The 24,111-nt window shown below is 46.6% G+C and overlaps 1 protein-coding gene across 3 annotated transcripts in view; it reads right to left on the bottom strand.

The window, feature by feature from the left end:
- The window catches only part of RNF216 (ring finger protein 216), a 91,958-nt gene extending 67,967 nt beyond the window's left edge, over positions 1-23,991 (bottom strand). The window contains exons 1-7 of one of the 3 annotated variants that reach the window (XM_061599474.1): positions 23,921-23,991; positions 10,742-10,870; positions 9,692-9,825; positions 7,296-8,123; positions 5,441-5,517; positions 1,783-1,885; positions 592-756 (exon numbers count right to left, since the gene is read on the bottom strand). In XM_061599474.1, the coding sequence (XP_061455458.1) occupies positions 592-756; positions 1,783-1,885; positions 5,441-5,517; positions 7,296-8,123; positions 9,692-9,825; positions 10,742-10,808 (1,374 nt within the window). In that variant the 5' untranslated portion in view covers positions 10,809-10,870; positions 23,921-23,991. Of the gene's footprint in view, positions 1-591; positions 757-1,782; positions 1,886-5,440; positions 5,518-7,295; positions 8,124-9,691; positions 9,826-10,741; positions 10,871-23,686; positions 23,861-23,920 lie in introns of those variants that run through there. The other 2 variants (XM_061599473.1, XM_061599475.1) reach the window with 2 other exon arrangements.
- Positions 23,992-24,111: the final 120 nt, after the last annotated feature.

Here is a 24,111-nt window from a genome sequence, read left to right on the forward strand (position 1 = left end):
TGCATCTCTGACAAGCGTATGTGAATGACACCCATGCTTGAAAACATGTGCGTCACATGCACACAAGCTGTAGGTGTGCCCCCAATATGTTTTTCAGTCTGTGGCAAAAAAATGTAATGTGTGGCCTATTCAAGTCTGGAATATCTTTTCCATACAACTAAAACAATGCATTTTCCTTATGAATGTAACTGTTGAGTTCAATTTTATGTCAGTTTTCAAGGCCAGGAAAAAAAAAGCTTCTGAGTCAAACGCTGCCAGTTAGCCAGCCATTATGTTCTCAGTCACCCATTCTCCAAGCCCTGAACAGGTGAGTCTTTCCTCCCAGGAGAGATGCTGCAGGTCCCTGACTATTCTGGCTGCCCTCTCCTGCATCTGCAAGGTCGCTGCACCCAATAAAGAGACAGCAGCAAACAAGAACGTATACAGACTATGCCTCAGACCCCCAGGAGGATTTACCTCTTGGCTGACATGCACAGGCTGTTCCACCTCTGCCTTGCAACACTGAGGAAAGTACACTGGGGAGTTTGTTGTTTGGGGGGGGGAGTAGAGAGACAGAGAGAGAAAGAGAAAGAGGAGACAAAAGGAAGGAACCTTTCGTGTGATTGCATAGTGTCCCTTGAGCTCATGTAGTGCCCACTTGATGTCCTGGCTACTCAACATTTTGAAGTCGGCCATGAGGAGATCAGCTGCTTGAATAAAGCAGCGCTGATCAAGTGGATCAAGTCTGGAGAAGTCAAAGTAGTCCACTTTAGGCACCTAAGGAGAAAGGAAGGGGGAAGAGGAAGGAGAGAGTCAGTGAATACTTGACGGCTCTGGGAAGTTTACGGCACATATTCAAGTTTCATCCCCACACACACGTACACACTTTCTCCAGTGAGCTCAAGGTGGTGCACATGATTCTCCCCCACCCCAACTCACTTTTATTCTCAGAACAACCTTGCAATGAAGGCCAGATGAAGAGATAGTGACTGGATCAAAGTCACCAATGCGCTTTGCAGGTGAGCAGAGATTTGAACACAGGTTTCTCCAGTCTAAGTTCAGCACTGCAGTGTGTGTGTCCACAACACCCCACTGGCTCTTTGGGAGGCACAGGGGAATACCAAGAGGTACATTTCAAATTATCCTGACAAGGCTTTGCAAGAGAACCCACAATCAGAGCTGCATGTTTAGAGGAGAGCACCAGGCAAGGTTCCTCCAGCTGGAGAGGCAAACAAGACAACATCCTAAGATGCTCAAGTCCTAGGCGCAACTGCCTCAGCAGTGACAGGGTCTTAAGAGAGAGAACCATTGCCTGCGCATGCCACTATGTTGACCTTCTTCCTCTGCCTCTCCCCTGAACTGTCCTGCCTGTCTTGGATGTACATCCGACAACCTCTGAGCAGGCTCCATAATTTCTGATGAACTTCACAGCACAATGCGGTAGTCAAAGAGCTATGAGCTTGAAGCCCCCAGATGAAATCTCAGCTTGGCCAGGAACATCCTGGATGGCCTTAGGCAAGGCAGTGCTTCTCCAAGTCTGCATCTGAAATGTGGGGCAATACTACTGGCCTACCTTACAGGGCTGTTAATGTTTTCTGAGATCATGTACGTGCTTTGAACACTCAAGGGAAATGCTGTGTAAATACTAACAGCAGCTATAAAAACCCTTCCCAGCTCCCCATAAACCTCTTCTTTGCATTTGTTTTCACATCTGCAGAAACAAGAGTTGGAAGTATTTCAAAGCAAAACCACCTCTAATATATTTTACTGAGGAGAATAGATAAATTAAAGTTTGCCACTTGCCTTTGTCTCATCTTGGCTGGAGAGGAGGCTGCTATTTGGATTTAAAACCACTCTGCCTTCCTTCTTTGGATAATCTGGATTCTCCAGAAGAAAATTACAAAGTCTGCAAAAGCGAGGGCTAACGGTTACTTGGAAAGAGCTGCTTGTCCTATTGCACACCTTTTTCAAAGAAATTAACTGCCTTCCCCAGCCTGATGCCCTCCAGATGTTGTAGACTACAGTTCCCACCGTCCCTGGCTGGCTCTGGCGGGCACTGGAGTCCAACAACATCTGAAACAAGCTGGGAGACAGCTTGAACTCAAGTGGAGGAAAACTCCAGACGAATGCAGTCGAGCACTTCCGAGCGCTCACGAACGAACCACTCTGTGGCAGTGAAGATGACAAACTTGGCCGTTTCCATTGCATCCTCACTGCATTGTCCATCAGAGCTTTTCCAGGTAGTGCGGGGCCTTTTACCGTCTGGCCCAAAAGGAGGTGGTGGAACCTACGGTGGCTCCCTGTGATTTGTTTGCAAAACATTTTGAGGATAAAATTGCTTGCATCCACCGGGACCTCAACTCCACCGTTACAGCAGATGAATCTCAAGGGGTGTCCAGAGCACTGTCTAATCGCGGAGCACTGGATGAGTTTCAGTTATGAAGGCTTGAGGATGTGGACAAGGGGCTTGGCTCAGTCCAGGCAACTACTTGTGCTCTTGACCTTCGACCCTCATGGCTGATAAAAACCAGCAGAAAGGGGACAGCCACTGGACCAGAGAGAATATTAATGCCTCCCTGTGAGAGGGGATGGTCCCAACCTGCCTAAAGTAGATGGTGTTAAGATCACTTCTTAAGAAACCTTCTCTGGATTCTGAAAATCTAAATAATTATTAGCCAGTTGCTGATGCTCCCTGCTTGGGCGAAGTTTTTGAACGCATGGGTTTGGGCCAGATCCAGATTCTCTTGGATGAAGCCTATTTTCTGGATCTATTTCAGCTGGGGTTTAGGCCTAGTTTTGCCACAGAAGCTGCCTTGGTCTCCCCGTATGATGATTAGGGATGGAATCTGCAGCTGCCAATTTGTCACCAATCCACTCGATGCCTGCCCACCCCTCCACTCACCACAGAGGAGGAGAACAACATAGCAGAGGCCTTGGCAACAGCCTCCCCAGCCAGGGCCAGCCCTCTAGGTTAGGATGCTGCAGTGCCTTATACGCAAGGTTGCCTTTGAAGATGGTTCGGAAACTGCAGTTGGTGCAGAACTCAGCAGCCAGATTGCTGACCGAGGCAAGACGGTTGGAACACGCATCATCAATTCCGGCACGGCTGCGTTGGCTACCAGCTAGTTTCTGGCCCAATTGGAAGTGCTGGTTTTTGACCTATAAAGCCTTATGTGGCTCAGGACCCTAACACCTCAAGGACCACGTCTCCCCACATAAACCTGGACCCTGCACCAGTTATCTGAGGCCCTTCTCTGTGTGCCCCCTCTGAGGGAAGGGCGGAGGGTGGCAACATGAGAATGGTCCTCCTCAGCGATAGCTCCCCACTTGCAGAATGCTCTTCCCAGGGACACACACTCTGGCACCATCACTAAAAACATTTTTATTCACCTTTGGAGATTAATTCTTTGCTTTTGTTCGGGGAGGGGGTGAGTTGGACTTTGTTCTTAAGAATTTTTTTTTTTAGTATTCTAGGTTGTTTTTATATCCGTTGTTTGTAATGTTTGTAAGTTGCTCTGAGTTTCATTTTGGAAAAAAGCAACTAATAAATAATAATAAAACCAACAATATCTGGACGGTGTGAGGTTGGGGAATGCTGGCCTAGCAGGTCTTGGCCAGGAGACAGATCTTCATCTCTCTGGACAGCAGCAAATGGCAGAAATGGAGAGCTGGGTGCAAGGAGGAGTCAGGGCAAGGGATCAAGTGGCATCACGAGGAAGGGAGAAAGGAGTTACTGGCCCAGAGCTGCAGAGAGCTACAAACACTGTCCAATATTTGCCAAGGCTGACTGAGGAGGGATCCTGCTCAAGAACAGGGAGCTGGTTTGGATAGACTGGGACTACAGGTGCTGCTTGAGGTTTTTAAATCAGGTGATTAGATCCCACTGATTAGATCTGCCTAAGTCTGTAAATGAATCAAGCAATCATTCTGACAGGAAGGCACACACAGGCTGCAGCACGAGCAATCTCAGAAGAGGATTCCTGACTCTGGGAAAGAGAAGGCAGAATTTGCAAACTACCCCTTCTAAGAGGGCAAAATGTCAACCATGGCTTTGTAAAAACTATGTTTTAATTTTAAAAATATTTTTTTAATTGTAAGCTTCCAACTAACTAGGGGCATTTATTAGATCAAGAGACGTTTGATCAGCTCAGCCTTGGAACCTTGACTAGGACCTGTTCCTCAAACTGTGGGGAGCACACACCCAGGTTCCTCCCCCTGGAGGAGAACGGTCAGTGATTTAGACCTGATTTGACCGGCCAGTGACTGCACTCATTGCCATCCATGGCAAAATCACACATACAAGAGGTCTTTCCTAGAGGCAAGTTTTGCAAAGGACATTGGGGGGGGGGGCAAACTAGATGAACTGTAGAAATCCATGATTGGAACTCTTGGAACTTTGCAAAGAGCAGCCATCCAGGGGCTGAGGGTATTAACCCTTCCCCACACCATTTTTCAATGGAAATTTACACATACACCCCTACAAATTGCCATTTGCTCCATTAAGAAAAACACTTTTATGTACCCACAAGTTTTTCCTAACAGGGCAAAGAGCATAGGGGTGTGGGTGTAATCAGAAAAAGAGTATGGGGGTTTAAATCTCCTCTTGTAGCACATAGTCTCAATGCAAATCAGCCACACCCCACGATAAATGCTTTTTGCAAAAATTTGAAGACCCAGAAAGCCCAGTCATTTCTGGCCCTGTGGTAACCAAGAGGCAAAATAAACCTGGAATACAGGAGAGGCTGAGAAGAAGTAGGTTCAGTTTTGCTGTTGACTCTAGTTCGAGTGTTCTTTACCTGTGGTCCACGGACCTCTAGGGGATCCCTTGATGGACTTCGGGGGGTCCGTAAACAAGGTGCAAAAAAGATCCAACTTCCAATGAAATAAAATTGTATTTATTTGTTAATGGGGGCCCATAGCTTTCATCCGATTCTCAAAGGGGTCCATGACCCAAACAACATTAAGAACCACTGCTCCAGCTAAAAAGGCAGGATTAGCAAGGGGCCATGTTGCACTGACGTTTCCCTGCGCTGGTGCAGGCAGCTGGGTCCTGGTGAGCCCCAGTCATATCTGGGCCCACAGGCTGAGCCGTAATTGTTGGTCCTGCTGGTGACCAGTCACTGCAGCAGCAACAGCTAGAGCAGGACACCCTCAAGCTTACAGCTACTGTGAACCCTCCCTGCGTCACGTCAGCTCTTGCACAGCGTGGAGATCCTGCAACACCCAAACACAACCTGACTGGGGGGAGGGGGGGAGAAGGCTGCCTGTAACTGAGGGGGCAGAGGAGCAAGAGGGTAGTCCAAAAGTTGTGGCTTGCATCCCAACACTCTAGATCAACCAATGGGAGCTAATAAATGCTCCATCAGAGGAAAGTACTTACAGCCACATCATTTCCATCACAAGTTTTTAAGTACCGTTATTAACAGTTTTATGAGAGTGCCACAAAACCTTCCATACTTACATATTTAAGTCACAGCAGTTCTTGCTCTGTATTAGATCCTCAATGTATTCCCTCGTTGCATCTGGAAACCTTGCTTCCTGGATTTTTGGGGTGGTGGGGAGAAAACACACACATTTGGGTTGACAAGTATTTCAAGAAAAGAAATCCTGAGAAACATGGTGGGTAAAGCGACAGTTTTTAATTGGTTGGTTAGATTAATTCATTAAGGCCCTTTTGATCAACTAGGGCATACAGTAGGGCCCCGCTTTACAGCGCTTCGCTTTACAGCGTTCCGCTAATGCAGCAGTTGTGAATTGTAGAAAGGCCCCGCTTTACAGCACTTGTTCCACTTTTACGGCGTTTTTTTGCCGCCGGGCACCATTTTGGTCAATGTAAGTCAATGGGATCCGCTTTACAGCGGTTTTCGCTTTACAGCGGGGGTCCGGAACGTAACCAGTGTATGAGCGGGGCCCTACTGTACTCAAATTAGCTGAACAAAAAGAGCACTCATTTATTAAAACACAATTTCAACTCATCAACCAAGTTATTAACAGGCAACAGCCCAAGTTTTACTTAACGAGGGGCCATTTGTAAAGCCAGGAAACATTCTTTCCAACTTCAACTAGCCTGTGGTGTTGGATTCCATCCCACCTGGTCAGTGGTCACACATGTGGCCCAACAACATCTGGAGAGCCACAGAGTCCCCACTCCTGGTCTCCACCCCTGGCAAAATGTGCCGCAACACACAAAAGCAGGCACTTTTAATCCTTGCAATGCCATCTCAAGAACAGAACCACACGTTTATTAACCTTTTTTATTAGCCCGTGTCACTGTCTGCCCACAATATTTATCTCTAATTTTGTAAAAAAATATGTATTTTTAATAAAACAAAACAGAAGAACCAACTCTGAGTCATTTCTTACTCACCACAACCAACTAACCAAGTGATTACAGTAGGCCCCCGCTTATACAGCGGGTTAGGGACCAGGCCCCCGCCGTATAGCAGAACCCATTGACTATAATGGGCCGCGTCACGCAAAAATGACGCAAAAATGTCACGAAATGCCGTAAAATCGCAAAATCGGCTTTAAAACGGGGAATTTCCCCGAATTGAAAGCCACCGCATCAGCGGAACGCCGCAAAACGGAACATTGGTAAGCGGGGCCCTACTGTAGTTTACAAGGCTGCTACAAAGTAGTTGACAACGAAAGGGGTTTCAGTGACCTGTGTAGTTCCTTGCGCTCCAGAATAAATTATGCAAAAATTAGAGAAACGTATACAGATTGCAAAATCCAGCTTTTCGTGGAGTCTGCCCAAGTACCAGTGATGACTACACAGAGACCCAATTCAAAGGTTCCATCAGATCTCACATGGCACAACAGCTGGATCCAAAGAGGACAAGACAGGATAGATTGCATAATCTGCCACGTGATAAATTGGAGTCCCGCGGCCAGCACACAAGAACTCCACGGGAAGGAGATTTGGGCATAAAGGATTCCCTGAAGGCAGGAAGCTTGAAAGCCACTGAGTGAAAGCAAGAGTGATACAGGACAGGGCCCGTGCAGGCTTTCCACGTACCCCAAGTCACACGCATCTGCACGGTAGCTCAGCAAGCCACTGGCCCACCCACCAAATCGTCAGTCAGTGTCACACAAATGGGAGCAGCGCCTGGGAAGCTAATGTGGGCCAGAGCTCTCCACATGGCACTGCGCATCCTGTATAAATCATCGAGCCTAAGTGAGCGCAATGTGAGAGAAACAAGTACGTCACAGTTCAGTCCCCAACGCTGCCACCTCCCCCCCTTGCCACAACTTTTGTCGCCCTCCCTTTGAGGCGCAACAGGCTTCATGAACAATCCCCGACTGGCAACACTCACAGTTTCTCCAGCGAGCAGAGCAACGAGGTCTCGGTCCAGCCGACCAGCACCTTGCTTGGGAATGTCCCCGGAGCCAGAATCCAGGGAGCCTTGGCCTGGAAAAGCTGGGCCTGCCTGTTCATTCCCTTCTGCCTGCTGGCCTCCCTTTTCTTCTGGCGGGTGAGCTAGCTGAGGAGAAGCGGGGCCTGGGATTCCATCCTGCTGTGGCTCCATCCTGGGAAAGGCTGGCCCAGGGATCTCTTCTTGGTACACCCTCGGCAGCGGCCCCAGTTCTGTTTCCAGCTGCATTTGCCGAGGAGAAAGGAGATTGACTACGGGACGTGTTTCCTTCTCAGTGGGTTGGAAGTAAGGGTGATCCAGCCGCGTGTTCTCCTGGATGCAATGGACAGTCCCCCTGAGCTGTGGTGCTAGCCTTGGTTGCCAGTCTTGATCTCTCTGGTCCTGTCCTTCCTGATCAGCTGCCGAAACCACTTCCTCCAAATTGATGACCTCCTTTCCACTCTCGGGCCTTGCCTCTCTCATCCGAGCCACACTAGGCCCAGCCTCCAGAACAGTGCTGCCACCGCCGCCCCTCAGCCCAACAGGCTCTGGGGATTCTGGCAGCTCCAAGACCTCATTCTCACCGTCGGGTCTTCCCAGCGGCACACCACTTGCCTTAAGGCAGTTCCTGCGAGCACCGTACAGCCTCGGGGAAGGAGGGGTCTTCGTCTTCTGTCCGTCCTGAGGCCCTGCCAGTGCATCGCCTTTGGATCCTCCTTCCCCTGACTTGCTCACGCTTTGCCAGTGAGCAGCTGGCTTAATCACATTGGGACGCAGAAGCTTCTTTGTCTTTAAAAGGATATTAAGTATAGGCATTTCAGACTTATATATATAGATCTAGAACACATATCTCCTGCCTTTGCATCCAACAGGCCTCCAAAGTGGCTCACATTAAAACAAACAGGATTTTTTAGAATACAGAAAGACAACAGCACGGACAGCGGTGACTGCCAAAGGTTCTGCGATCTGCTGCTCCTGTTTCAAGGTTCCATAGCCTTGAAAACTGCACAAAAAAACACCTCACCACTCCCATACCCCATGCTGTTTCACCTGGGAAGTCTGTTCCAGTTTATCCCTGCAGCAGCAAGGACTAAAGCAGTGCGGAGACAATGACGTTAACGCTGCACTCTCCAGGCCTTCAAATGCTACTGCTGCTGTTCCAACTGCACAGTTATAATTTACACTGTATATTAGCAGGGACAGAGAAAAAGGTTTGCTACAAACACACATACACTTAAATACAGTTCAGGCAAGAGAGTGCCACTTGGGACTAGTTCAGAACATAACTGCCTGGAACAGGCCAAGGATCCATCTAGTCCAGGCATGAGGAACCTGTGGGGATCCTCCAAGTGTTGCTGGACTGCAACCCCCATAATCCCTGACCATTGGCCATGCTGGCCAGGGATGATGTGAGTTGGAGTCCAAGAGCATCCCCATTCCTGATCGTTCTTCAATCGCTCAAAGAAGAATCTGTCGGGAATGCTTAGATTTGGATTCCTGCACCGAGCAGGGACTTGATGGCCTTATAGGCCCCTTCCAACTCTACTATTCTATGATTCTATAAGTCACCCAGATACTTGTAGGAAACAAGATAAAAGGACTACCTCCTGCCCCTGCCCCCAGCAATTAGAGATATCCTGTCATTAGGCAGCATTTCACTGTCATGGATAATTAGGCATTGACGTGTAATATGACACCGCTCAGCAGTAGAGCCTCCGACTGCAGATCAAGTGGTCCTCATAAGAGCCTTTTCCTTACAAAGGGGCGGGGAGTGGGAGGGGCTGTTGGGAAGCTGCCATAACCAAGTCAGGGTCTCTGTTCATCCAGCTCCAGGCCAGTTTCCTGGCTTGCAGCATCAGGGTTTGAGGAAGCTGGTGTTAAGGGGTTATTTAAAAGTATGATATTTTATTGTTAAAAAAATGTTACATCCCATCATCAAGACAGCAGCAGAAAGAAGCAGAAACCTGAAATAGCTGAAAAATTCTGGAGTGAATTGTCAGGAGGCAGCTCACCATTCTCACATTTTTAAGATGCTCTCTAAATTTCACCTAGGTAGGCTTTTGGAAGCCAAGCGAAAACTTTGGAATGTGAGAAGTGGGCTGGATAAGTGCTGCTAATGTTTTACTAGTGTGGGGAGGTGGTATCTATGCAGTTACAATGAGGGGGGGGTAAGCCACCTAAATCAATTGGAAAAGCAAGACAAAAAATATTTTAAATAAAAAATATATAATTATTCAGTTTTGAGCATAGGGGAAAAATGACTGCACGAGTTGCATTCCAGACTATTACTACCCATTAAAAGTCTAATACAAATTTTAAATTTTAGCATACTGGAGGATAGGGAGAGAGAAAGTTACCTCCAAAATGACAACATCATCATCTTCCTCATTTTCCCACTGCCGGCGAACAGGGATGTCCAGCATCACAGGCAATTCTTCATCCGAGGAGTCCGATATGGTGATAAGTCCTTCGTCTCTGTGGTTTATTCTATCTGAAGGAAGGAGGGGAAAAATTACCAACCAGCTGGACGTTTTCAACAGCTCATAAATATTTATTTGTAGTCCTTATGACTTCAGACTGAAATATGTTTCCTGAGTTCGCATTGCAATAAAGAGGGACCCAAGAGCGGCCCCAATTGGTGCGGCCGCTACGGGCACCATCTTGGCAGAACAGAGGCATGCAATGTACCCAGCATGAAAGGTTTTTGTGTGAAGACGCCGCTGCCCCAAACCAGAGCAGTATGTTAGCAAAGAACTACTGCAGACAGCAGAAGTCTACAGATATGGTAATTGAACTAAACCTTCTTCTAAGAATGGGAGAGACAACCTGGCACGAGGCTGTCTCCCAAAGCAGTATCACTTTAGAGCTGGCGTGGGACACCTCAGGCCCAGGGGACAAACAGGACACCTCATGCTCCTCTACCCACCTCTTGGAACTCTGTCCAGTCCACCTGTCTCCCACCAGCCCTCCTCAAGTGATTGTGACTGGCCAGAATGTGGCCCCATGAGGGAATGTTCTGAAAAAGGTTCCCCACCACTACCTGCTTTAGAGCAATGCATTTGAGAAAAAGATCATGGAACCTCTTTTAAGACAAAGGTGGTTACAACGGATATTCTGTGTTGTAGGAGAAAGGACCAAAACGAGGAGAGGGCAGCTCCTGCGGTTAATCAAAAGCTGCTGCTGTTGAAGGCTCCAGCTCAGTGCAAAGGCTCCTCATCCCGCACACCTCCATTGCCAGAAGAAACGCCTCTCCATGGTGCAGCCTGACGCTGACTAGACCCGATGAGAGTTGCAGTTCAAACCACCTGCATGCCATCAAGTTGGAGACGGCTGGCATACAATACTCTTCAACAGTTTTACCAGCCTCATGTATCATACTTGGAAGGGCCAGAACATTAGATACTTACCTTTCCCGCGGTGGCTCCGGAAACTATTCAAGTCAATCACTTCTTCATTTCCGCCTCCTTCTGCCATGTTAGAAAGCTATGCGGTCAAGAGCCAACACCTGAGCATGGCACTCACTCCGCCAAGCGCACCTGGAAAGGAGAAGTCAACCGGCTTGATCACATCGGCGGCACCTCCCCTGTGGAATCCCCTCCCCTTGAATATTAGGCAGGGCCATCTCTGCTATCTTTTCGGTGCCTTTTGAAGACTTTCCTCTTTCAACAAGCCTTTTAAGTTGACAGCTATCCCAGTCTGCATCTGTGTCAGAATTGTTTAATATGTTTTTAATAATGTTTTTAAGCCTTTTTTAAGGTTGTGTTTTTAAATGTTTTTAATGCTGTTTTGTTTTAATGTATTTTAAGATCTGTTTTTATGATGTTTTACAGTTTTTTGGTGCTTTGTTTGCCTCCCTGGGCTCCTGCTGGGAGGAAGGAAGGGCGGGATACAAATCAAATAATAAATAAATATGTAGTTTTTCCATGTGGCAGAGATTGCTCCAGACAGAATTTACACAAAGTTTAAGATCTTATTCAAATCAGCAGCTAAGCAAAAATTTACACTTTTATCTTAACCATTCTAGTTTTGACTGAGAGGCAGGTAATGCATAGAGAAATTCAGAAAACCCTTGCCCAAATATGCCATAATCCTGACTGCAACTGTTAATCCATCCATAAACAGGCCTTCTATTTACCTGAAGAGCCACCAGGCAAGCACAGAATGGAATATTTGATATAGAATGCGCCTATACAAACATACATGGGGGTAAGCCATGCGAGACACAGTGGGACTGACTTCCAAGTACACATGCACAGGATTAGGCCGTATATCTCAGCTTTCATTGAAAATTAGAAACACAGCTGGCCACATTCTTTGCCACTAGGGCAAGATGTATTCATTTCTATTTAAATTACTGTAATTATTTCTAAATTTGCATCTATACATATAAATACGCATATGCAAATTTTATGCAAATCTGGTTCCCCCCCCTTCGTCCTCTTTCTAGGCAATTCGCAAGTGGCCACCCTAAGTCTTTGCCAAGATCTTCCAGTATCTCTGAAGCCTTTCATCATGAAGTCTGCTACAGACCTTTACTCAATCTGATAGCGCCATCATCAGGTTAAAGAAATGCTAGAGTTAATTTTAATTAATTTAGCCAGCATATGCTTGCATGTGAATAAAATAGCTCTGGAAGGGGGGAAAAAAACACTATTTTTAAGATACATGTACACAAGAGCCAGAACAAGGTCCAGGCCTGGCGCCAGGAGGCAGCCAGGTTGTGGCACTGGTTGAGGGCCCCTGTGGCTGAGAGAGGCCTTGCGGCTGGGGGCGGGCAGATTTAGTTCCCGCTCTGCAGTAAGCGCTAGCATCAGGTCACAGAGTGTGCACCCGGATGCTGATGCAGATTGCGGAGCAAGAGCCACCCTCCTGGGTAACATCCCCTGCCAGCAGCCTAGATGCGGTGCCACTTCCTGTGTTGCTGTGTCTCTGCACACATGCTTGTCATCACCCAAGATGGCAACAGGCCATCAACATGCCCCCACCGCCATCTTGGGTGATGGCAAGAGTAAGTGCGCAGCCAGCTAGCTTGCTGACGCTGCTGGGCCTATTTAAGCCCCCAGGGACAGCGTCTCTGCCACTACTTTTGAGGCCCACTGCAGTCTGGTGCTGGCCCTGACAAGGTCTGTCTTACAAGAACCTTCTACTCTGTGCAAGAAGGATGTGTCTAAGATGGCACCAACTTTTTTAAAAATAAAAACAAATAGAATAACTAACAAAAAATAGAAAATCTGATTAACAGGGCCTCTTTTTCAATTAAAAGACTAATGAACTAAGTATCACAATTCAACAACAATCCCCTGTGCTAGTGAGATTTTGCTTTCCTGATCTAGGTGCTCCTGCTGTGCTTCCTCCTTACACTGGACTTAGGACTGCAAACTCATATTTCATTCCTCAAGACCTGCAGGGCAAGAAATCCACAATTTTTAAAGAGAGTTTGAGCAACATAATTTACAATTTCCAGCACTTGTTCAACCACATTCTCACAAACCAAAATAACAGAATAAGCAAAACTGCAAACAGAAAACCCAGAGTTTTTGTATTTTAAAGAAAACTCAGTATATACAGAACTGATGTTAATCACTTCGTGAATTGTCAACACCAAGTTTTTTGGGGAAGGGTAGCAAAGAATTTGCAAACAGTTTCTTTTGGCCTCCACTTCAGTCTATGTCTATTTAGAGATGAATATTCACAATTCAAAGCTATGTTACATGTTTCATCAAAGTATATCTAAGATGCTTGGAGCTCAATAGCTCCCACCCCGACAGCAGTATTGAAACAGAAAGCTGAGCTTTGGCACATGCAGTCTTCAATTACTTTCAACAGTCTGAAGATAGGGCATTTTTATCTCCCTCCCTGCAAATCCGGCTCTGCCTTGTAACAGCAAGCCAAACCACAGACTGCCCCCTGCCCATTTAATGAGGCCATTGTGCATGTTTTTAAGATACTTCTAAAAACTACACCATCTCAAAAGAGCCCCCTCCTCCGACAGGCTGAAAGGAATGGCTCTGAAATGATGGATGTTGCATCTTAACAAAATAAGGGGTTGTTGTTTCAGAACCACTGTTTTTACTCATATGAAATCACAATAAACAATTTAACAGACTACAACTAACATAGAGATTTCTTTATTCAGCCTTTTCGCTAGTATGTCATGTGTTTAAAAGGCCTAGGCCAGGGCTAGCTAGCCTCTAGCCCTCCAGATGTTTGCGGCTGCAACTCCCATCCGCTCTGGCCAGCATGGCCAATAGGAGGGTTACCGACTCCTGGATTTATCCCCTGAACAAGACAGCCATTAACAGTCTCAGCACTGCTTTGGGTGGCAACATTTCCAGGTAACGCTAAAGCCAAATGTCTGGAGGAAATAATGAGGACTCAAGCCCATCGAAGTTGCAAGAGATGCTACAAATCATGACCCACTTTAAAATTAGCATTGGGTGACTGCATCTTTCAGCAACTAGAAGACTTTTTAAAAATTAAGCTAATAATCTAATGAGAACCATACCTTGTGCATCCCTCTAGAAAACTGGCTCACCTTTATTCCATGTTTCACTTCTTGCACATGGAAAACAGGAAAATGCTGTTCTATCAAGTTTTCAATAACTTAGGAATGCTTTTTCTCTTAATTAAAACTGAAGGTGTGCCTTTACTCTTCTACCTGAAAGTTTATGTTAGGATGTGAAGGAGTAACAATATACAGCCTTAGAGGAGCCCACCTCCATATGTCCCCTGCATGAGTTGCTGTTCTGAGCATGCCTCCTGGTATCTAATCCAGAGGTGTGCTGTGCAGCATCTACCAAGGGCAATTTTATACTGCAATGCAGCCTCAGTCACACACCTGGCACAGAGATGCAACAGAATTAGCCACCCCCAATAGAGGCTGATTGGTAAAAGTGAAAGGCCATGGTAGAAGGCTCATGCAGAGATGAAGCAGGCCGCATGTTTCCCAGAGCACCAGATGAAATACCAAAACGTCAAGAGATTTTTAAACATGCCTTTAAAAGCCACTGAAAGCTCATTGAGGCAGCATTATCTGAAACCCAAACCTGAGCGTAACCACAGAGAAGTTGCTGTATTGTCAAATGTGCCTCCACTACCAACAGGACATGCAGGAGCTTTAACACTTTAAATATATATATTAAATATATTATATATATATATATATATAAGCATAATTGTGATTAACCAAACAGAGGTTTTTATTATATTAACAAAACGTTTCAGCTTCCGCCTTCATCAGCTGTCAACATACAAATGCTGTTACCAAGGTGGCAGTTATAAAGCTTTGAGGATGGAATGCTCAGAGGGACTTCACTTGCAGAAAGTAAGTAGTGGCGGTACTGTCCTCCAGGTTCAGGCCATGTGGTGCCAATGTGTCCAGGGAGTAAATCCAAAAGTTCTCCCTTTTAGTCAATGCTGCTGGATCTGCTGGCATCTCTATCGCTGTAATGGAAAAGTCCAACAGGCTGTGACCCTCGATGTTAAAATGCTTTGCAACTGGTTGCTCCACTTTTTTTGTCAAGATTGCCGACTTGTGGTTCCTGAAGCGCGTGCGTAGGTCAGTTGTGGTCTTTCCTACATATTGGATATGACATCCTGGTCTTTTGCATTCGATGACGTAAATTATATTGCAGGACCTGCAGGTGATGTTCTGTTTGATGTAATATGTCCTGCCTGTCCTAGTGCTTGTAAAAGTGGCTGTCTCCCTGAGGTACACACAGGTGATACAGCATTTGGAGTGACAAGGATGAGACCCTGGATTGGTGATAGGTGGCTTAAGCAAAGCTCTCACCAACAGTCTGCGCAAATTAGGAGGTTGGCGAAATGCTACAACAGGAGGCCTGCTGATGGCTCTAGCAAGATGTTCAGAGTTTGCCAGCAATGGGTAGCTAGCTCTTCCTGATTGCTCGGTGATAGTTAGGAGGTGCTGGATGGAAATCTACCACAAACGGAATCCATTGCTCTCTTCTCTTTGACACCTCAGTATGATGGAGGAGGTTTTCTCTGGACAGAATGGAGGCTCGGTGGATGTTGCAATTGATAATATGTGGAGAATATCCTCTTAGAAGAAGGTGTTCTTTAAGTTCACTGATCCTTCTCTGGTATTTATCTTCAGTGTTGCAAATAAGTTTGATTCTCAGAGCTAAGCTATACACAATGTTCTTCTTTATATGCCTAGGATGGCAGGATTTCCAGTTTAAATAGGTGTGGGCATCGGTGGGTTTGCTGTAGAGATCAGTGGCTATTTTGTTGTTTTCAATGGTGAGAAAGTCATCCAGAAAAGGGATGTGCGGATTGCCATTTGTACTATTAAATGTAAACTTAATAGAGGGATGGATAGAGTTGATGTAATTTTTAAATTGTTCCAAACTCTCTTTACCATTCGTCCAGACCATAAAGATGTCGTCAATGTATCGCCACCATATAAGTGGTTTGTTGAGTGCCTTTTTGAGGATCTCCTGTTCCAGTTTACCCATAAAGAGATTTGCATATGATGGAGCCATGCAAGTCCCCATAGCTGTGCCTTGTAGTTGCAGGTAGTGTTCTCCATTGAATATAAAGTTGTTACAAGTCAGGACTAGCGTAGCTAAAGTTGTGAGAACCTCTGTTGGAGGATTATTCATATCTCTGGTGTTAAGGAACTCATTTAAAGCCTGAATCCCATCATTATGTGGTATATTGGTGTAAAGAGATGTGACATCTAAAGTAGCTAGTATAGTATTGTTGTGGAATTGATACTGCTTGTTTAAAGACTCAATTTTAAGCAAGAAGTCCTTGGTGTCTTTAAAACCTTCCAGGGGTGGGATTTGGATTAACAAGGAGATCAGCAGTTTCCTCTTTAAGAAGTTTCCTACTTGTAAGGTAGGATGTAATGATGTAATGATACGAGTATTGAGATCTGTGGTGATGACTTTGTCAAGAAATCTATATGTTGTTTCATCCTTTAGTTGTCTTTTACCTTCTGCTATATAGTCTGTAGTGTTAAGTACCACAACAGCACCACCCTTATCTGCAGGCTTGATGACAACATCCCTTCTCATCTGAAGGTTCCTTAGGGCTATTCTTTCTTCTTTTGAAAGGTTGTCGTGAGTAGGAGTTAGTGTGTGGTTGTTGATGACTCTGTTTATTGATAAGAGAAAGGTTTCTAGGACTGGATTCCTGTTAATGTTCAGTGTCCCAGTTTTAGGTGGCAGAAACTGTAGCAGAGGATCTCTATTGTAGAGGTCTATGTTGTTCTTAGAGTCATCATAAAAAAATTCAGCCAATCTACATCTCCTTTCAAATGCTTTGATGTCACATTTCATCTGTGCTATATTGTGCTCTCTAGGTGTTGGGCAGAAGTTGAGGCCTTTGGATAGAAGCCTAATTTCATTAGGTGACATTTTGCCTGCAGTGAGATCTGTTATTGTTGTGGAGTCATTTCTATAAGTTATGTCAGGTGATCTTGTTATACATGTGGAAGTTTTTGGAGTAACACTTTTGAATCTGTTTTTCTTTTTCTTGTGGTTAGCTTCTGCTCTTGTAGCACATGAAAATATTTCTTTATAAATAGAACACTGTGTTATTAAATTGGATGGAATAAGAGGAAGATGATATCTTAGAATATCCCTTTTGAGTTTTTTCTTTTTGGTGGCATGGGCATTGATAAAAGTTGTCTGCTGTTCTATGGAGCAGATACAGGAGGCGTTCATAGTCGCATAGTTTTAGAATGTTTCTTTGAAACATTAATTCCTGCTGTAGTGTGTGTTTCAAGGTCTTGATTTTCAGAAGATTCTGCTTAATAATCGTAGAAATAAGGAATATGCTCAGCTGATGTTTCTCTATGTGCCAATTTAGACATAAAGGGATACTTTCTGGAATAGAAATTGGTTTATAGATCTCAAGGCCTCGTGGGATAATGTTTAAGGTCTTATATACTTTAAGATGCTCTATAGTAAGTTGGCATTTTGTAATCTTCTCTTGTAAAAACATTGCGTACCTTGGGTGGTTGTTGTGCATGATGGAGAACTTGAATGAAGAAGACTGGATCCTCGTTGGATGCGAGTTGCTTTGGTATACAGATAAGACAGTTTTGAAAGCAACAAACAGAACTTCACTCAGGCTTGCTCTGGATCCCTATAAGGATTCCGTTAATCACCTAAAATATATATAAACGTAATTGTGATTAACCAAACAGAGGTTTTTATTATATTAACAAAACGTTTCAGCTTCCGCCTTCATCAGCTGCTAACGTACAAATGCTGTTACCAAGGTGGCAGTTATAGAGCTTTGAGGATGGAATGCTCAGAGGGGTTTCATTTGCAGAGCTAAGTAGTGGTGGTACTGTCCTCCAGGTTCAGGCCATGTGGTGCCAATGCGTCCAGAGAGTAAATCCAAAAGTTCTCCCTTTTAGTCAATGCTGCTGGATCTGCTGGCATCTCTATCGCTGTAATGGAAAAGTCCAACAGGCTGTGACCCTCGATGTTAAAATGCTTTGCAACTGGTTGCTCCACTTTTTTTGTCAAGATTGCCGACTTGTGGTTCCTAATGTTTACTATGTCGTTTATGACATTTGAAAACTCTTCCTTTCTTCCAATCCATTCCCAAAAACGTAGTCCTCTCTACGAGCCATGATTCTGCCAGTCCCATCCCTTTCACTCTCCTGTTTTGTAACTGATTAAAGAAAACACATTTATAATGCTCAGAGCCGCAAAGCACTACTGCACGCACCGAAAAGGCCACCAGCTGCCTGCAGGCCAATATTTATTTATTTATTTATTTATGAGATTTGTTAGACGCCCATCTGGCAGAGGTTAATCTGCCACTCTGGGCGACTTACAACCAAACACAAGTACATTCCATATAGACATAATCAAAATCCTAAAAATTAGAGATTAAAAATTAAAAGCTTTAACTATAAATTTCTACAAAACACTGTCTATGATTGGATATTAGTAATGGTGAGAAATGTCTGAAAGAGAAAGGGAAACAGAACAAAATCACATCACCATCTTTTCACAAATCAGTTACAAACACAGAATACAAAAGGATAATAAATTAAAGGGTATAAACTGTAATGCTAACATCTGTATCCTCAAATACTTCATCAAGCATTGTTGAAACTCCCTCCATACTGCAAAATTCCTCTGATATTCCAGGGGCCAAGTACTCTCCTTAGTTGTACAACGCGCATAAGATGGGCCTAAAAGATGAGCACTCAGCAGAGCTGCACATGGCGCAACAGCATAGCCCATTGCCCTGTTCACACAACCATCTGCCCCAAATGCCAACACAGGGGCCACTTCTGAAGTTCTGCACACTGAGCTGTTCTCAGATGAAAAAGCTTTGGCAGCATTTGGGGGCGGGGGGAGAGAGAGAGAGAGAGAGAGAGAGAGAGAGAGAGAGAGAAGGAATATCTAAGTGTATGAGCAAGGGCAGGTGACTTTATGTAAACAAGGACGCTGTTCCACGGCCACTGGTATGGTCACCTATACACAAGTAAGAACTGTCTCCACGCAGTCAGGCTTTTGTAAACTGGAAGTCCCCACCCCAGCATTCAGGCCAAGGATAGGGAACTTGTGGTCCTCCAGGTGTCAAATGGGACTACAAATCCCAGAATCCATGAATGTTAGCCATGCTGGCTAAGGCTGATGGGAGCTGAAGTTCAAGAACATCCAGAGGGCAACAGGTTCCCCACCCTTGTTCTGTACAATATGTTTCATACCCTATATGACTAAAATAAAATATATCAAGGCAGGGAGACTAGTGAAAGTTATTGTGTGGGCCAGTACTAATTGCAGACGTGTTCCAAATACGGCCTCGCTCAAGAAGAAAGCACATGCAGAAGGTTCAGTCCCAACATCTCCAGTTAAGATCTCCGCTGGTTAAGACTGTGAAAGAGGCTGCCCTGAAGCATAGCCGGAATCAGCATTCAACATCTTCTGATACCTGCTGGGCCCCAGAAGAGCCCAGAGCTGGCACCTGCCCTTTCCTCCCTATTTCTGGCTCTTTAATCTAGGCTTGAGCACCTGGAGACGCCATTTTAATTTCCACGATGCCTGTGACAGAACGCCACACCAGGGCACTGTGGGAAATACTTGACAGCAGCTCCCAGCTCCCACAGCTCTGATCAGAGGTTCTGTTGCCGCTGTCCCATCTAGCAGGTAAGCCTACTTGGAGGAACCCTGTCATGGGAGGGGGAGGCACAAGGACACTTGGCTGAGGACCCCATCAAACCTAGATCCTGGTTGTCGTAAGTCGCCTAGGGTGTCCGTTAACTCGGACAGATAGGCGACTAACCAATAAAATTTATTATTATTATTTATTATTAGAGCCAGCCCTGCCCTCAAGAGCTACTGTCAGAAAATAATACGGCCAGACCACTGGTCTAAATCAGGGATCCCCAGCTTCACTGGGTCCAGGGGCACATTTGGAAGTCTCCAAAACTGTTCTAGGCGCCACAAAATGTCCATTTCACACACAAAAAAACTGGTGATGCTCAGACCCACATACAGAGACAACAAAACATGTGTACAACCCCTCAAAAAACCAAATAAAAAAAATAAGCAGGCAATACTCTCCCCCCCCAAAAAAAATCCTCAAACAACACAATTTAATAACAACTGGGAGGAGCAACAGGCCTTAGTGTGCCCCAAGTGGTATTTCAGGGGCACTGTGGTGCTCATGGGCACCACGTCGGGGACCCCAGATCTAATGCAACTTCAGACATGAAACATGAAACAATCCCCCCATGCTTTCTATCCACTGCCAAAAGTTCAGGAAAGGCTACAATATGCTTAGAAATATTTTGATATTTAAGGAAACAAAACAAAGTGAATTATCTTATTAAAATCCCAGAGTAATCCGCTGCAATACTGACCCTTCTCCAACCCTGACAAAAGCAGACCCAAGATATTGGAGGGGATAAGGAAAACAGAGGTGCTGGTGCAAGAGTTGGGAACAAATGAACGCAAGGGGAGGACTGAGCACTGAAGCCATTTATTTCTCATAAGGAACAGGCAGCATTGGACAAGTTCCAGGCACTCAGCTTTTCTGGTGCCTAAGAACTTGACGATGGCACACAGGAATTTGGAGTGGTTTTTTTACTAGCCCAAGAATGTGGAAGCATTTGATTGTATTAAAATCTCTGGCTTTTCCAAACATTTCCTGGCAATTTCAGAGGGGAAAAACTCTCTAGCATAAATACCACCAGAGATAAATTTCTCCAAGTTGCGACTACAACAACTTTTGAGGACACCATCAGCTGCCTCCAAATGACACCCAGTTCTCTCCCTGATACAGCAGGAACTCTCTTACATTGGGGTGGGGAACCTTTTCTGCCCAGAGGGCCAGATCTTTATCTCCCCATCCTTGCCAGACCAAATTTGACAGGTGGGCAGGGCTGCCCACCTGCCAACTGCCTGACATCACTATGACATCAGCTAACACAGTGAAGTCCAGATTGCTGGGACTTCAAAGCACAGCAGAGGCTGCTTCAAAGTCCTTTTGTATGCAGTCCTGAGCTGGTCTTTAAACCTCTGGTTTTTGGAGGTTCAAGCAGCTGCACTGAAGGCAAAGCATTTTCCATTCCATGGGAACCACTTTGCCCTCCTGGAGCAAGGCGCGCTCCTACTGTCCATCAGAAGCTCACTTTAAGCTCCAGACTGTTCCTCTGAAACAGACTTTGGGTGTAGGTTGGGTGGACAGGGCTTGCCCAAAACATCCCTATATCAACTCCCTAAATACAAGAAACTCCCATTCTCAATCTCACTCCCCTTCCTAACCTTTTCTCCTCCTGAGGGACCAGGCACTTTGTAGTTCATGGCTCAGTCTCTTAAATCACTATCATCATCAACACCCCCGTCTGCCACTGCAGAAGTGAAACTCCACTCAAGTCCTTTAGGCTGCCTCATCACCAAACCACCAATGACGTTGTTTGAACTATGAAGTTCCGTAAGTGGGATGAGGAAGTCACAGCCACCGCACATTCAGGCCAAGTGGAATAAAACAATCACCTTCCCTGCCCCACAAGACATTTCTAATCCTAAGCCTGTGGCCCTCCAGATGTTGTTCGGCTCCCATGAGCCCCAATGGTCATGGATGAGGGGAACTGTCACTCAGCGAGAGTTGGAAGGCACCAGATTCCCCAGCCTGGCTTCAATTGTTCCTTTTCTAGTATTGACACAAGCTACATATTGGGCAACATGGGGAAAATTGTTCAAGTGCTGAGCACAGATGACCCACAACATCTGGGAACAACATAATTCTGCAAATCACAAAGCGCGTGCCCACAGTGAGAGGCCTGCCAAGAGAAAAAATTCTAGGCAAGTACTTAAATACAAGACTGGAATTAAAAGGCTATTTCTTTGCCCATTTTGTACTTTACTCTCATGCGTCCTCAAGGGAGCCCTTTACGCATGAAACGTTCTTCCTACATGGAGAACTCTCACCTACCCAACACACATACTCATGAAACAAACCCTAATGCTACATTTCAGGTAGGATTGTGCATGGGCTCTCTAGCAGAAAGATGATCTCAGTGTAAGAAAAAGTGTCTAAGAGCATAAGAACAGCTTGGCTGCTGAATCAGACCACAGGGCCATGTTGTACAGGATCCCAGATCCCACTGCAGCTAGCCACATGCCTCCGGTCAGCCCACAACATGGAAACATGCCCTGGCAGGCAGAACATGAAAAGGGACAACAGCCCTTTTCAGTATTCTGCCTCTGGACATGAAGGCCCATTTAGATATCATAGCTACACGGAGCTATGTACTGTAAGTTAGTTATAATTTTCCATCTCAAATGGAGGTAAAAAGGTTACTGAAATATAGGGCAAGGAAGGGAGGTTAGTCTGCTGATCACACCTCTTTTAAAACTCAGCACACATTGCAACATAAAACACACAATACCAGATTAATAAAAAGGGTAATAAGCTCTTTATCAATACAAGACAGTCCTATACATGTCTACCCAGAGTTAGCACTACTGAGTTTAACGGGCTTACTCTGAAGCAGGTGAGAATAGGAATGCAGCCTAACTGTTCCTTCCAAATTTGTGGTTTGAGAAAAGCTGCAACTCTCCACTACCACGCGCACACTCCTGAGACTAGGTTACAGATTCAGGAAATAAAAACTACTCTTTTCGCTAAATTCAAATGTTCAAAGATGGCAACATGGGGCTCCCAGAGAACACGCAACAGCTCTGAAAACCACCTCCGACTCCACATTGGGATCTTCCTCACATCTTCATCCCCTCCCCCCAAAAAGAATTTCAGATTAGATTGCTGCCTTTGCGTTTCCTGCATACACGTTAACCACTGTAGATGGATGGACTTTGCTCCTGTTTTGACAAAAGCGAGGTGGGGGTGGGGAGATCATCCCTGCAGTGACAATGAGGTACTTTCCAAGGAGAAATGAGGAAGTTTTGGCAGGAAAGAAAGTAAAGCGGAAAAGGGATTAATGGGAAGAGCCTTGTAGTAGTGCAGGGGCATTGTGAGGGCAGGCAGCTGAGTGATGGAAAGCAGGACGAAAGGGCAGGGACCGAAGGGCTTGACGGCAGATGGAAGCCGGGACAACTGGAAGAGGGATGCAAGAGAAAAGTGAGCAGGCGCGGAAGGCAGCGGGCCAAGGGGCTGCACAGAGTGTGGTCGGGGGCTGGAAGGGGCAGCACAGCTTCAAATCCTATGTGGCACTGCCCTACTACACAAAGCAAAGGCCTGGGCTGGGGGGGGTGTCCAGGAAGAGGGCAGGTGCTCGGGATGAAAGTTGGAGGGGCACAGGTGGGGGGGCAAGAGAGGGGCGGGGTAGGAGAGGAAAGGGGGAGGAGCCAGAGGGGAGGGGTGCAAAAGGTGGGAGGAGCCAGAGAAGGTCGGGGCATTAGGAACCGATGAAGTTGTCCAGTGCCCCCCGGCCCGCCTCAGGGCTGCCTGCCCTGACTGGCAGCAGAAGGCTTTCCCCCGCCCTGGCTGACCGATGGGCCGAAGGGGGGAGAGAGGAAAGGGCTGCAAGAGGAAGCGGGGCTGGCCAGGGCCCGAGGGAGAGCCAGGAGAGACCCGTGCGGACCTGGGGTGTGGAAATGGGAGGCGAGGAGAGATAAGAGTGGGTGGGTGGGTGTCCCTTTCTATAAGAGAAAGAGAGAGAGAGGAAAAGCTAGAGAAGGAAAGCGGGGGGAGGGGCCGGGCAAGGCTGCTGAGGAAGGGGAGGGGAGGGGGCAAAAAAGAGAGGAGAGAACGCGCAGGGAGGGAGGGAGGAGTCGGGGAGGGGCTTGAAGCAGGGTGGGGAGGGGGAGTGTCCGGGCTGGGAGAGAAGGGGCGCCGGAGGGGTGCCCTGGGGGGCGGCAGCGGCGCAGGCGGCAGCGGCGGCGGCCACTCACCCCCGGCCCGGCTCCTTCGCCTCGCTCCGCTCCTGCCCGGCGGCGCTTCCTGCTTCCTGCCAGCCCCCTTCCGCCCCCTCCCCCCCGCAGGCTCCCGTCCCTCCGCGCGCGCTTCATGCAACCGCCGCCGCGCTGGGTTGGCCTGTCAGGCTCCTTCCGGCCTGCGCTCTCGCCACGTGATCGCCAGTGAGCATAGAGACGGAGCGAGGGAGCGGCCCGCCCCTCCTCACTTACCACACAGTGGGAGGAGGTTTTAGTTTGCTTGTTTTTTTAAAATGGGTTGCCTCCAGCGTCACGTGACGCCTGGCTCGCGGGGCGGGAGGGAACCGGGCGCGCGCCCGAGAGAGGGGGGAGGAGTTTCTCCTCCTGCCCTATAAGCTCATGTTGCGGCGGGTGGGTGCGCGCGCACGTCTGTATGGGGCGCA

Source organism: Rhineura floridana, chromosome 17 (genome assembly GCF_030035675.1).
Source record: "Rhineura floridana isolate rRhiFlo1 chromosome 17, rRhiFlo1.hap2, whole genome shotgun sequence".
NCBI classification, from domain to species: Eukaryota; Metazoa; Chordata; class Lepidosauria; order Squamata; family Rhineuridae; genus Rhineura; species Rhineura floridana.